This window comes from Gordionus sp. m RMFG-2023, chromosome 2 (assembly GCF_954871325.1).
Source record: "Gordionus sp. m RMFG-2023 chromosome 2, tfGorSpeb1-WG-v2, whole genome shotgun sequence".
NCBI lineage: Eukaryota > Metazoa > Nematomorpha > Gordioida > Chordodea > Parachordodidae > Gordionus > Gordionus sp. m RMFG-2023.
Window position 1 is genome coordinate 15080360 of NC_088776.1, and position 14623 is coordinate 15094982.

Consider the following 14623-nt stretch of genomic DNA (forward strand, 5'->3'; position numbering starts at 1 on the left):
AAATAAAGCGGGTTGGCCGCCGAAAAAAATAACCTCAATAAAATTATATACAAAGGTAATTAATAGAATCTGGGCTATTATTCGAATGATTCCTGTGTATAGGAAAGTTTTAGACAAGAGATTGTGCACGATATGAGATACCTTTTGAATTATTTAGGAGTGAAACTCCGTCATATCTGACGGCAGCCGCTACATATAAGGTACAGGGATATTGACGTTACAGGGGGTTTTCCATCATTGAACAATATAAGCCAAGAGGAAATAAATCATATAAAACTCATAAATATAGTCGACAGGAAATGAATTACATAAAATGAGCAAATAAAATAATATAATCGTTATATTTAAAAGGTGACAGAAAATTTATACATTAGTAAATTATTAAAATTTATCTTTACAACTTGGTTTACTTTCTGAGATGTGCTCGCCTTTAAAAACCGAAAATCCAGAATACAACCCCCATTTAATTTTTAATATCTCAAAAAATAATTTACTTAAAACCATGATTTAAATTTTATTAGTGAAATAGAAAACCAAAAATAGCTATAAAATATAAACTGTCATTTCTTTAAATAAATCGATATTCAGTTTTAGGGCTAATGTGTTATTTTTTCAAATTTAAATCATTTTTTTGAGCGCGTTTTTAAAAATAGATTTTGCTGAAAATGTATAATATGTAGAAAACCAAATGCAAGTTATAACAGTTTAAATATTTCATTATCCAAAAAATTTATTACACTATAAAATGCATTAAAATATAATAGATAAAATTCATGACATATAGTCCACGTTTAGAAGTTTATGGGACAAATCAACATTTAGTTGGTTCAAATTCTTTAGCACGTAAATATTTTCCTCCTCGTTTTTCCTCAGGCTCAATTTTTCTGGACCAAGGCCGGTAATATTGCACAACTTAAAATTAAAGTGTAATAGTTAATTATATTATTTTTTAAATAATAAATAAATATATCATAATAGTTTATAGATTATTATTGTTTTGTAAACGATTTTATTTATAAAATCATCATTTAAATAGAATAAATAAAAATAATAGTATATGACCAGAGAAACGTCAGTCTTCATATATATTGTTTATATTCGTAGAAAAAATAAAGAATAGTTATAAAATTACTATATCGTTAATGAAACGTTTCTCATCCAAGTAATGGTTTGATAGTGTAGCAACTCCTTTAGGATTCTCTCTCAGCAAAGTATATTTACGATTAACGTCTTTCAAGTCGCCCCCATTTAAATGTATATTAACGAATTGACATAAAGGTGATTTTGCTTCAACTAATAGCGATTGCACACCAATCACCTTTTCACTAATATCCCCCGATACTCTTTTAATATGGGAGGCATCTGAATTGATACTTTTCGAGCAAACTAGAATATTTCCTAAACACTTATGCTTAATTTCTTCAGAAAGCGCTTTTAATATGTCATCGTACATAAATGCCCAAGGGACGATTGAAAATGTAGAAGCTTTATTAATATTTTCGGGAAATATTTGGGTTAAAACGCTCGAGTTTAGTTCTGAATATAAAGATTTTGGATTGATACGAGCTAACGAATTTTGAGGTATATTGGGAAAAAAGAAAAATATATCCAACTTATGACCCCAAGAATTTGCGATGGTACGAATCTTAATAGAAAAAAGAACCATAATAATAATTAAGTAAGTTTATATTATATTTAAAAAATGTATGTTTATTCACTACTCCTAAATTTATTCCAAAGGGTTAAATAAAACAATTGAAAAATCATTCTACAATATTGTCGTGCGAGTATGGTCTATGTCCACTACCAAAATTGTTTTTTCAAAATAAATCATTTTTCCGAACTATTTCAAATATCAACAAAAAAATATGAAAAAATTATCTATAATTATTTTTATTCACATTATTATATTGTTTTATGTAGTAATTTGTATAAAAATTTAGTATTATAGCGTTCCATATTTTCTAGCCTTTTCAGGAAGGATGATATGAATTGGAAACCACTTATAAAATATTAAAATTAAATATATTTTTAATCATTCCAATTTACTACACAAGTTATATAATATTTATATTTGAAGCAGGAGTTAATCAAATATGACATATATTATTTTTAAATTTTGCAATGGTAAAATTTTAAAAAGATAAGATTTTATGTTTTTTAAAGCTATAAATTTATTAATTGTTAAATCTTAATGCATAGTCATCTTGGAATGTTAATAAAACTTTAAATAAGTTAGTAAGCAAAAATATTTTAAGAATTGTCGATCACATTTTGAAGGAATTTTGGATCGGCTATTCTTCTAATAATTTTTTATTATAAAAAGTTTTAATGTTATATCGATATTCTAAGATGTCTATCTATAAAAAGTTAGCTGACAATTCTGTGATATACACATTTATAATCCAGCCATTTTAAGAGCGGAAAAAAAATCGGTGTAGTTCAAATAAAATGTATTGTAATCATTTTCAAAAAATGTATAAAATTTTCAGAATCAGCATTTATTAAGCTTTGATTCTGTATATTTCTGATGTCAATTACGGTATACTAAATAAACTGATATGAATGCATTTTCATAAATACAAAAATATTGCTATCATGCTAAACTTATTAATAAATGTAGTTAAGAATAGATCGAGATATATATAAGTTAATTTTCTTAAGTAATAATTATTGTACAAATATATTTTGCAGTAAAATTAATATTTAAGTTTCCAAAACACACAACATGGTAAATACTAAATAACTATATGCTGGTTTTATGTAAACACTAATTTAAAAAAATATAAATGCAAGGCGATAAAAAAAAGTTAAATTAAAGAAAAACTTACATTTTTTTCTATACGGTCTTTAGTTAATGTTCGAGAAGTTAATATGACAGCTTTATCAATAATATCATAATCGTATCTTTTTTGCTTGGCTGAATAGATACAAAACAAAACGTTAAAATATTTGACGTACGGTTGTTGCAACGTTTCTTTTTCATCAAGGTTGCTATTAGATATGTTTAAGCAACCATTTGTAATATTTTTCGGAATATCAGGTGTCACCGATTCTAGCTTAGTGTCTTTTGAAATATCTTTCGCGATTAAATTAGAGGGTCCAACTATTGCCAGATGTAAAGAACACCCTTTGATCTTGAGGTAATTATAGAGCAAAATTGAATTTTGTTAATTTATAGAAAAAAATAATAAAATTTTATATGTTTACTAATAAAACAAATCTTCAACTGATTAATAGTGGTCTATGTATACTTTCCATCAAAATTATTTTTTTTTCCAATAAATCAGTTCTATCTCCTACTATATTGTGCAGACTTACAGTAAATCTATAATTAGAAAGGTTTGAATATCCTCTACATAGGATAATTGATATTATTGATAAGGTTGAAAAAAGTTATTTTCGAAAATAGATTTTTCTTCAGCTTATTTGCAAATACCTGTTTCTATAGAAACTTTAAAATTTCTAACAGTGGCTACTCAAAGGTCTATTTCAATTCAATAGGTCACCGTTTATGACAGTTTCAAAATTTCCAAAAAACTAAGGATGAAATATTTTTTGATATATAAATGGGGCTAAATATTATTTATTAACTTATGATAAAAATGGAGAATATTTAATCGGTAGGAGTTTTGATATTTATACAAATCACAAACCTCTTGTTAATTTATTTGGGGCACATCCGGTGAAATTATACATGTCACCAAGGCTACAAAAATAGGCCTTGTGATTAGCCGGTAATGAGTTCAATATAAATTATAGAAAGGGGAAATATCAAATAATTCCTAATTGATTATCAAAATTAATTAACGAAAATACCGTTTTTAAGATGGGGATAATGATCATAATGATCAAAATAACATCAATGATTTTGATATAATTAAAAAAATTACAATGGTAAACACAGACCTTATTAAAATTATTGATGTATAAAGTAAGAATTAAATAAATTTTACTACTGCAACATATATCAACAATAAAAATGTTAAATAATAATCTGGAATGTGATATCTAAAATACATAATTAAAAATTGTTCTATTTTTTTTAATTTTTAAATAACGAAAATGTATCATATCCATTTAAAATTTAAATATTTTTTTATCTTAAATAAAAAGTTACTTATTTTAATGCAGATTTTAGTTATGGAACATTTTTAATTTATTTATTGAAGATAAAATTATTTTTTTTATTCCGTGTCTATTTCAGAAGTATAAAAATAGGTTTTCTGAGTATTTTAGGGCAAGCTGTTAATATTTGATTAAATATTAATTCAAAAAGTCATCACCAAAACTAATGATTAGGATAACAAAGGTTATTTGAAGAAAATTAATTAAACTCATACAAAAATCAATTTTACATGAACAGTTTCTTCGATTATAATCCTTTCCTTCTCAGAATTAGCGTATTCATCTATAGGTTTAAAATCTCGTTTTATAGCGTCCGTTATAAACTCCAGATGTTTGCTTTCGGTATTCAATATATCAGCCATATTTATGAGCGGATCATCCTTAATGAGCATGTAATGTATGGTTACTTCATCGAGCGGTAAGAGATTGGCTCGTTTACGCAATTTTTGAATCCTGTTGACGACTTCCCTATTTATTATACATTTATCATAAAAACGTGTCCTTTGGTAATGATAAGAAACTGATATAATATATTCGAAAATATTATTAAGTAAGATCAAGCTTACTTCAAAATTTAAAATTAATCTTAATTCCACATGACTTTAAATAAAATCTGAACCTGGCATATCCTTCTTTCAGCATATCAGCGTCAGGTGATATGTCCAACAGGATGAGTAGATCACCCTGAGAAGAAGCCTCGTATTTATTCTCGATATTAGAAGCCATTTCAGAATCGGAATTGCCATTGGAATGAAAAGAGTATAAAATTCTGATCTCGTTCGGAACTATATGACAATTGGGTATGAGTTCGATGGAGCCTTCCTTTTGTAGTTTTATTATGTCGGTTTCGGCTATATAATGTATTAGATATTAATTTACATAAAAATGATTTTTAAAAAAAATATTATCTTCAACTTTCGTCGTCTAGAAATATGAGTTTAAAAAATATATCTAAAAAGAATTTTTGAGGAATAAATTTATTATTCAATTTTTTTAGGATTTTATTTATTTTTTATTAGGAATTTGAAATATCATTATTCAAAAGTGCATCAGAAGAGAAATCTCGATAAGTCCTCCAAAAATTTAAGACGGTCTGCCTCCTCCCATGATAACCTCATTTAGAAATTTCTATACATTTTTGTATTTCTTCAGTTATATTTCTCTTTAATTTTTAAATTTTTTACAAATAAATATATGTTTAGCTAAAAAGTGTTTTGTGATAAAAGTTTCACTGTGACTAGATTACGAATATTTAACATATTCTAAATATTATTTGAAAGATAAAGAGTTACTTTTGTTATTACATTTCAAAAATACAGTAATATTTTTGCAAATATTTAACTGGTAACTAGTTACTTTAAAAAGTTGTTTGCTTAGTAAAAAAAAATATTTTAAATTTTTTACAAGATTACTATTTTTAGCCAATTTTATAAATATTTTTTCGTCCTGCCCCCCACCCAATTTTTAAATCGAGGCCTCATAAGGCTTACTGGCCAATCAGTCCCTGTCATTAATATTAGATGATAATATTTAAAAAGGTCAAAATATCAAGTTATTATGGTCAACAATATCATATTCCGTATACTCTCCAAAAGCCATAAAGACATCAATTAAACTTTTAAGAAAAAAAATTTTCACATATATTTATATATATTATATGTAATATTTTTTCTACTAAATTCAAAACATATATCATTTAATTTTAGTGATCCAAAGGGTCAAATTAATTAAATTTGTAAAACAACTCATAAATAATTTTTTTTAAAATAATGGTTTCATAAATATTAAACTAAACTCATAGCCTTGACAGCGTTAGCCAAAGCTTTAAATTGAGTCTTGTATTTGGCTCCTAGCAATTTGTGGTCGGGTTCCGCCTTCATGCCAACTCCATAAGCGGTTTTATCTCGGGACAGGGTCACCTTTTTTATATTTAGTTCTTGGATGACATACTGCCTCAGCGATAAAATCTCTTTCTCGAAATCTGGGTCATCGTGTATTATAACCACTTCGTTCAGCGGGTACTTTTTAATGGTTGGGTTATTTTTATGAAAAAATTTAGTGAATAAGACTTTATATAGCATTAAGACTAATAGTTTTTTGTAGTAATCAATTTTATTCGATCAAATTGAACCTGAATAACAAATAAAATATTTAGTATTTGATAAACTAATTAAAGGAACATGTTTAAAGTGATGTTGCATTTTAGCAAGGGTGAAGGCAAATAAAATCAATTTGATTTTAAATTGAGATATGTTTCTTTAAACATCTTTATTATTGTTGTTATTATTAAGCCTAACAATGAAAGAAATGCTTTTTATAAAGTTCAAACAATAAGTAAATGAAAATAATTTTTTCTTAATTTTCATATAATTATTGAATTAAAATATTTATGTAAAAATAAACTTTAATAGGCATATTTTTTCGATCTCTTATCAAGCGACCTAGCTCTATTACTGTTTGCATGCATTCAACCGATTTTTCAATATCTTTGTTGATCATTTTCAGGCTAAATAAAGTAAGTAAATCTTTATTTGATGCATTATTCCTTGATAATTCTTATTAAAAAAAATTCAAATATGTACTTTAAATGTTAATTAGTATCGCGTTAAAAATGTTTTTTGAGATATGGATGAAAGAATAAAAAATGAACATGGATGGGAGTTTAATTAAAAATGAGAAAGCTCATTCTGGAATTTCCATGGAACAGTACCAGAACGTTTAGAAAAATAATGAATCTTAACATTTAATTTTTTTTGTTTTTTAAAATTAGTTTGCTTTCAGATGATAATATTTGAAAATAAAATGCAAGATTTTTATAAAAGGACCAATTATATGGATTTAAGTCATCATTTTCTTTATTATAAATTTAATATTATATAAAATATAAGGTTTATATTTCAATGGACAATCATGTTGCTAAGTTAGTGATGGAAGGGATTTTTTTTCCACATTCAATTATTTTAACACACTCCACAAATATAAAAAATAACGTTTTAGTGAATATATGGAATGCTTATAAATTTAATAATTGACAATGATTAATAAAATAAAAATTAATTTAAATATTTGCCCAAGAATTTTCCTGGAATTGGAAGGGAAAGTAAAAAATACATTTGCTCAGACCCCTAAAATAAAGTCCAAAGCCACTGAAAATTTCATGTATAAATAAAATAAATATCGGAGTAATAAATACAAAACTAATAAATTAGGGAATAAAAAGCAGCATTATAAAACGGCCACTTTAAAGGGGATTGGGCACATCATTCTTTCTATTTCATTATCATAAATTAATAACAATTTTATACCAAAGCGCAATAAAAATAAAAGAATTTGTTTGATATTCAAATATTTTATTTAAGATTTCCACTATAATATAACTATATAACATTAAAACCATAATTTAAAAAAGAAAATAGATGATTTTTTATAAAAAAAGGTAAAAATAAAAAAGAGATCAACCCAGAGCTGTGAATATGCAAGTGACTTTAAGAACAGACCTCTAGTGGAATATTTTGTCTAATATAATATCCTTCATTGGTGGTACTAATTCTGGGTATTCCTTCCCCATTTTCTTCAGTGGAAAGGCCTCATCATCATAAATTCATAAGCTTTATAAGAATTAGAGTTACAAAATCGGAAAGAAATATTTGGCTCAAGTCCACCAACGAGGTAAATAAAATATATATAAGTCTGGCGTATGGCCCGATATTTCTTCCTTTTTTGCCTGATTATACAATTATAAAATGAATTAAAAAAATAAGCTAAGTTAAAAAAAATCAGGAGGTGGCAAATATTTACTATTTATCATTATTTCGAAATAAATTAGATAAAAGCTATTGATGAAAATTTAAATTTAATGCATAGTATTGAAATAGGTAAAATTTGTGTCTAATAAAATAAATAATTTTGAAAATATTGAACCGTGGTCAGGGCCAGAACTCTGATAATAACGTCGCTAGAAAAGGGAAAAAGCTAATTCACCAGAAAATTAAATTTGATATTTATGTAAAAGGTTTCTTCAAAATTACTGCCATGACGAGAGGTAACACATCAAAAGATAAAAGCAAACTTGGTTTTGGGTAGCATGAGATGATGTATGCTCAAAGTGCGTTCGCCTTGTTCCGTTTGAATAACTTTCCTCAAATTTTGGTACATGTATTCCGTGAGGAATGGAGTAAATGGAGCCTGGTTTTTACATAATCAAACAATGAAAGTAACATTATATCATTATAACAAAAAAAGATATATCGTCATAGAGAAGAATTAATTAATTTCTGAAATTTAAAACAAAATGCGTCTAATTTTTTTTAAAATATATCGTTATACAAAGTATAATAAAACTATTGATTGTAAAAAATAATCAATATTATGTTACCATCATTCTACAAAGACTGAATATGACTGTGAATAAGGTATCTAACGCCAATTTACAGTCCTCATCTCCATTTTCTCCCTTAAGCCTTTTCCTATTGAATCTAACGTACCAATTTGTTAAGTTATCAATGAATTTCATAAGTTTTGGAACTACTGTGAATAAGTGATATTCTGTAAGCAAATATATTATGAAGTTGTATTCACTTAAGATATATTTGATTAAAATATATTAGATAAAGATATGTTTAGATAAAAATCCAATTAGGGCAATAGAGATATAGAAAATATGGTCAGTCGTATTCATATAAATCAGTGCTCACGTCATTAAAAGGGTGCACATGGGTTCAGGCCTCCTGAAAACCTTGAAAAGCTTAAAAATTTTGCAACTTTTCTTAATATAGTACCTCTTTTGTGCTAATTTTAGATAGAATTTTCTTTTTTTTTGTTCATTTTAGAGATTTTTGCTGATATTAAAAATTTTAAAAAAATGAGCCCCTTCAAGTTTAAAAATCGAGTAAAATATATTAATAAAAAAATAATCAAGATAAATGATATTATATCAAAGAGCCATTGAGAGTGCAATAACTCTGTCTTTTAATTATAATAAAAATTATATATATTCATGCAAAAAGATTAGGAAATGGTATCTTAAATATATAAGAAAATAATATCTTTTTTTTAAAACTAGGAACAAAATTATGATAAATAATAATAATAAAAATTTAACTTTCCATTTCGGTGTAGAAATATTGAATAAGGCTATTTGTGTAGGACAATATCCAAAGGTCCATTATATTGTTACTAACTTTAAATTCCGAATTGCCATCGCTAAAGGTGTAGGTCAACCCAGTGCACTGGAAATTTCGTTAGGTATGTTATAAAATTAATTTAGATTTAATTATTAAATTATCAGAAATATATTCTAATTTTTAAGCTAAAATCTTTGAAAATTTTTTAAGCATGAAAATTACAAAAGACATCTATCCGCACCTAAAGCTCTGCAAAGTCTTTTTTTCACGGTCTTTAACCTATTAAATAAATTTGTGTCCGAGCCCGTTCTGAGCACAAATATTTTGTTTCAGCCAGACTAAATTGGAAAGTTTAAATATTATAATATCAAAGGAAAATTTAAAAATGAAATTGTTCTTAAAGTTGGATTCATTCTATAAATATAAAAATCTGAGGCTATTTAATTGAATAGATAAAAAGAAAATTATTAATGAAAAATTCCATACCTGTTATAACAGAGTAATATTCTAAATTTTATTTTGGCTAAATGTAAAATATAAAAATTTTATCTAACGATAGAAAATAATGCACATAAATAATAGCATTTTTTAAGTAGTCACAATACAAATCACAATCATAGGAAATTGTTAATTTGAGAAATGGAAATTATGAACATGAATAAGTGATATATGTTAAATCAAAAATCCCATGTTACTCTGATTGGCTCGATGAGACAACTATTTAGGATATTCGGGCCTCCCCGAGCCTGAGAAAAAATTCTTCAATGTTGGAGCCCTACCCAAACTGCTCGGGCTTTGGACGAACTGTACAGGGCTCATCCGCATCTAATAATCAAGATTTAATTAAATCTTAAATTATTATGTTTATGAAAACTTATTTCTCCATAATCCATCTTATCAGATCTACTAAACGGATTAACGAAATTATAAGTTAGTGTAAAACATGATAATTGATAATCACACAATAAACATCTAACTACCATTAACTCAATGACTATTTTGTACAACTATAACTGCTTGGCCACGTCCTCGATAAACTTTTTATTACTCTATAATCAAAATTTAATGATATCTTAATTCACATATTCAGCTGTTGATTATTATTATTGTCAATGAATACTTATTTCTCGATAATCTATCTTATTCGATGTACAGAACAGACTTACCAATATATGAAAGTGTGAAACCCCAAGATAATTAATAATCTACAATAAACATCTAGCACCTTTATTCCATGACTTATGATCAACTTCTTTAGAAAAAACACTGCTTCTACAATTAAATACATCAATATTGTTTTCTTATATAACCTTTTAATTACCGTACTCTCAAGATGTCCATATTCCTAAAATTATGTCCAAGAAATAAAGCATATCTTTATGTTGATCTTTGATTTAAATTATTAAGAAATCAATACAATTTACCACCCAAGGTGATGGATATGTGTATTTTGATATATATTGCATAAAAATTTTATACTTTTGAAAATTAAGTAAATTAATGATTTTGATAGCGTAAAAAGCTTAACAGTGGCTAAGACGAGTTTTGAACTCTCGACCTTAACATTGCCCAAAACTATAACTATCTATGGGTTCATCCCCTTTTGAGATAAACACCCCTTAATAACGTAATAACCACACCCCCCCCCCCACCTCCACTTCCACAGAAATTTCACAATGTATAAATGACAAACAATAAAACCACTATCTTATGGATATGTAAGTTCATAAAACTAATCAATGATACAAAAAAAGACCAGTGATACTGTTACTGTAATGATATTATAATTGTTATATACATCTAGTAAAATATATTATGAATGGATTGCGTCCGTATGATTGTGATTATGTATATGTTAGCGTCAATATGTTTTTTCCGGCGATGTGTTATTTTTACAACTTTAAATCATTTTTTGAGTCCGTTTTAATAAATTTAAAAATCGGATTTTACCAGAAATATATTCTATGATGTTTGGAATACCTCTCTTATGAATTATAGACAATTTTGCCGTTAACCTTTGAATCATTTATAATTTATATAAAAAATATATAGAAAATCGAATATAAATTATATTAAGCTTAAAAGTTTATGAAAAACTTGTCTGAAATTCTTAGGGTAAGTATTCCAAACATGATGGAATACATTTCCGGTAAAATCAGATTTTTAAATTTTTTAAAAATGCGCTCAAAAAATGATTTAAAGTTGAAAAGATAACACATTGACGCTAACATATATCAATATATATATATATAATAGATTTTATAAAGTCGGTCATTGAAGCTTGTACTAGATACCATACATTTTATAATATAATTTTATTTTTTAGTTGTAGATTTAATCTTTTTTTATTATGGATTAAATCTGGCCATGCTTATTATAACCTGCAACACTTTTGATTACTATTTAAAATAAAAGACAGAAACCTACTAGCCTGATGTGTACCTTAATCTGTATGACTTTTGTTTAGATTCTCAAATTCACTATTCTAATAGGTTCTTATAATGACGAGCCACTACATGGACCGGGTTCTCTATTCCGTCATCTAATCCTCTCATTTTATTTCTGACCAGCGTACCTAATATTGTAAAAATTATAGTCCCCTCCCCGTCCCGTACAATATAAAGGATCTACCATGAGGATTTTTAATTCAGAATATACAAGATCCTTTTCTACTTTAAAAAAAGAAAAAATCTATCATAAATGAGAAAGAAATAATACTTGTAAAACTAAATAAAAAGTATTTTGTGAATTTAAAATTTTTTTATATAAAAATCTATAATATACAAAATGGAAAATATTATTCAAACAATCAACTTTTTGCCAAAGCTCTATATTTTGGACCAAGAATCGGTAGGCGTTGTACCATGGCAAGAAGGCTTCCTTGAGTATATCAAACACGTGTTCCTCTTTGAATTTCAGAAATTCTCCTCTCACTACCGGAGAATTGATCAAGTAAAGCCTGAATAATTTTTCCCCCATTTTAAATTCAAAAGATTTAAAATGTAATACCTCTTTAATCAAGGAGTGTATATGTCGTAAGACTTAGAGCACTTAAGTCTGATAACAAATTCTGTCGTAAAAAATTAGAAATCATTCATTTCCAAGGCAACAAAATGCCAGGGAATTATGCAAACATCAGTTTTAAAAAAAAATTCTTATATCTTTAATATAAAATAAATACAAAATTTCATTAATTTAACACTTTTTTAAAGCTTCAATCAAGTTCAATATTAAAATAAATTTTTATAAAAATGATACTAATTAGACTATCTTAATAATAAGTAGGGCTGTGCCGATCCACATATTTTTTACCGATCCGATATTTTCCGATATTGGTTCAAACCCGATCCGATACCGATCCGATATTTATATTAATTTTTTACCACCCCTCTTTGAACTAAATGTAATTAATAAATCAATATTTTTTATGCATAAAAGAATTATGCATAATTTAATTTTTTTATTTCAACAATAATTTTAAAAAAAATATATAATAATATATCCATTTTATGTTGGTTTATAAAATTGTAATATTTAATATATAAAATTATAATATATTAGATTTTTTTTAATAAATATAAGAGCCTATAGATTTTCAGGCAATAGGCTTCTACGATGAGGACTATCAATATCCCATGCCGTACTGAAGGCAGACTCAGATGGGACACTTGTTGCTGGAGGAGCCAAAAATTTACGTGCAAGTGTTGATAAAGTTGGAAATTTTACAGCATTAACTCTCCAATATTCAAGTGGATTCACTGGGGATATAATATTAATATCATCAATGTTATTCGAGTTTTCTAAATAAATAACACAAATATAAAATTAGCATTTATAAAATAGTGATCTTTTGTTGATTTTGAAAAATCACCCAAACAAATGGGTCAATCATAGCCCAACCAAGCAATATTTAAATTAATATGAAAAATATATTGTCATACTTTCTATATATAAAGATTCTTTTAAATATTCCTTGATTTCTATTAGGTATGGCAGGTCATCATTTACATTACTATCGATTTCATATATTACTAGTTTTTCTTTGATTTTCAATTTATAAGCATCCCTTAAATTAAATTTGCATTTTTTAATGTTATGTGGAACATTTTTCTCATTGTCATTACCTAAGTTAACAATAAAATCTAAATTTATTTTAAAAAATATAAAACCTGGCGAATCTTTATTAGAAATTGGAAGTTGAACATTATCATCACCTTTAAAAAAAGACTCACATGCAGTCCTGAGCTTTTCTATGTATGATATGTTTTTTGGCAAAAAGAAATCCTTATATCGAGGATCAAGTAATGTTGCGACAACATAATTGTCATCATCATAAATATCAAAAAACCGAGTTGTTAATTGATTATTAGTGGTATTCTTCATAGTCTGCACACCTCTATCTGTGTCCCCATTAATTGTTAATTCACTTTTCAGAATTTCAACAAAGGGTATAACATTGTTAATTGAACATGATTCCGTACTTATTTCTTTTGTTACTCTCTGAATTGGTTCAAGAACATCAATTACCCTTTCTGCTAATTCCCACTCATATAATGAGAGATTTCCCAAATTAGGATTATCGATAATGAACAGCTGTACCGCCCTTTTTTGTTCTATCAATCTTTCGAGCATATAATAGGTAGAATCCCAACGGGTGGGCACATCCTGGATTAATTTGTGCTGGGCTAGACTTAATCGAATTTGGATTTCTTTTAGACAATTTTGTGCAATAGAAGAATGTTTAAAGTGTCCTACTATTTTTCTAACCCGGGCAAGCATGTCAATAATAGATCTCTGTGATAAAATTGCTGCCTGTGCAACCAATTGCAAACTATGTGCAAAACACGAAACGCTTTGAAATTTCCCATTTTTCATGGCCAAAGTTATATTGGGTGCATTATCTCTAATGATTAGGTGTATTTTATTTTTCTTTATACCCCAATAATTAATAATTTCATCTAAAATTTGAGCAATATTTATTGCTGTATGCGACTCATTAAATGTTTTAACATTTAGAACTCTATTAATTTGTTGAAAATTTTGGTTTATATAGTGGCATGTTAATGAGATGTGAGAATCGCTACCTAAATTTCTAGTCCATATATCTACCGTAAAGGATAAAAAAGAATCGTCAACCAAAATTTCTTTACGAATTTTTTCGGAGAGTTTTTCATATATATCCGGAATAACTCCTTGCGAAAAATACTTTCTATTGGGAATTTTGTAATTTGGACATAAATGATGTAAAAGCCTTTTAAAGCCTATATCCTCCAAGATAGAAATCGGCTGGTGGTCACACGCTATCATTTCCCCTATAAATTTAGAAATTATTATTGATTTAGGATCAGAATGTTTCCAAATATTAGTTTTAT

At 26.7% G+C, this 14623-nt stretch overlaps 1 protein-coding gene across 1 annotated transcript in view; it reads right to left on the minus strand.

Moving 5' to 3' along the window:
• Nucleotides 1-367: 367 nt before the first annotated feature.
• Nucleotides 368-14623, minus strand: part of LOC135925311 (isoleucine--tRNA ligase, cytoplasmic-like) — a 34876-nt gene continuing 20620 nt past the window's right edge. The window contains exons 14-24 of the mRNA XM_065460570.1: nucleotides 12066-12210; nucleotides 9230-9356; nucleotides 8504-8673; nucleotides 8198-8313; nucleotides 6532-6634; nucleotides 5924-6149; nucleotides 4748-4979; nucleotides 4359-4596; nucleotides 2832-3137; nucleotides 1133-1645; nucleotides 368-912 (exon numbers count right to left, since the gene is read on the minus strand). Of these exons, the coding sequence (XP_065316642.1) occupies nucleotides 772-912; nucleotides 1133-1645; nucleotides 2832-3137; nucleotides 4359-4596; nucleotides 4748-4979; nucleotides 5924-6149; nucleotides 6532-6634; nucleotides 8198-8313; nucleotides 8504-8673; nucleotides 9230-9356; nucleotides 12066-12210 (2317 nt within the window). The 3' untranslated portion in view covers nucleotides 368-771. The remainder of the gene's footprint in view (nucleotides 913-1132; nucleotides 1646-2831; nucleotides 3138-4358; nucleotides 4597-4747; nucleotides 4980-5923; nucleotides 6150-6531; nucleotides 6635-8197; nucleotides 8314-8503; nucleotides 8674-9229; nucleotides 9357-12065; nucleotides 12211-14623) is intronic.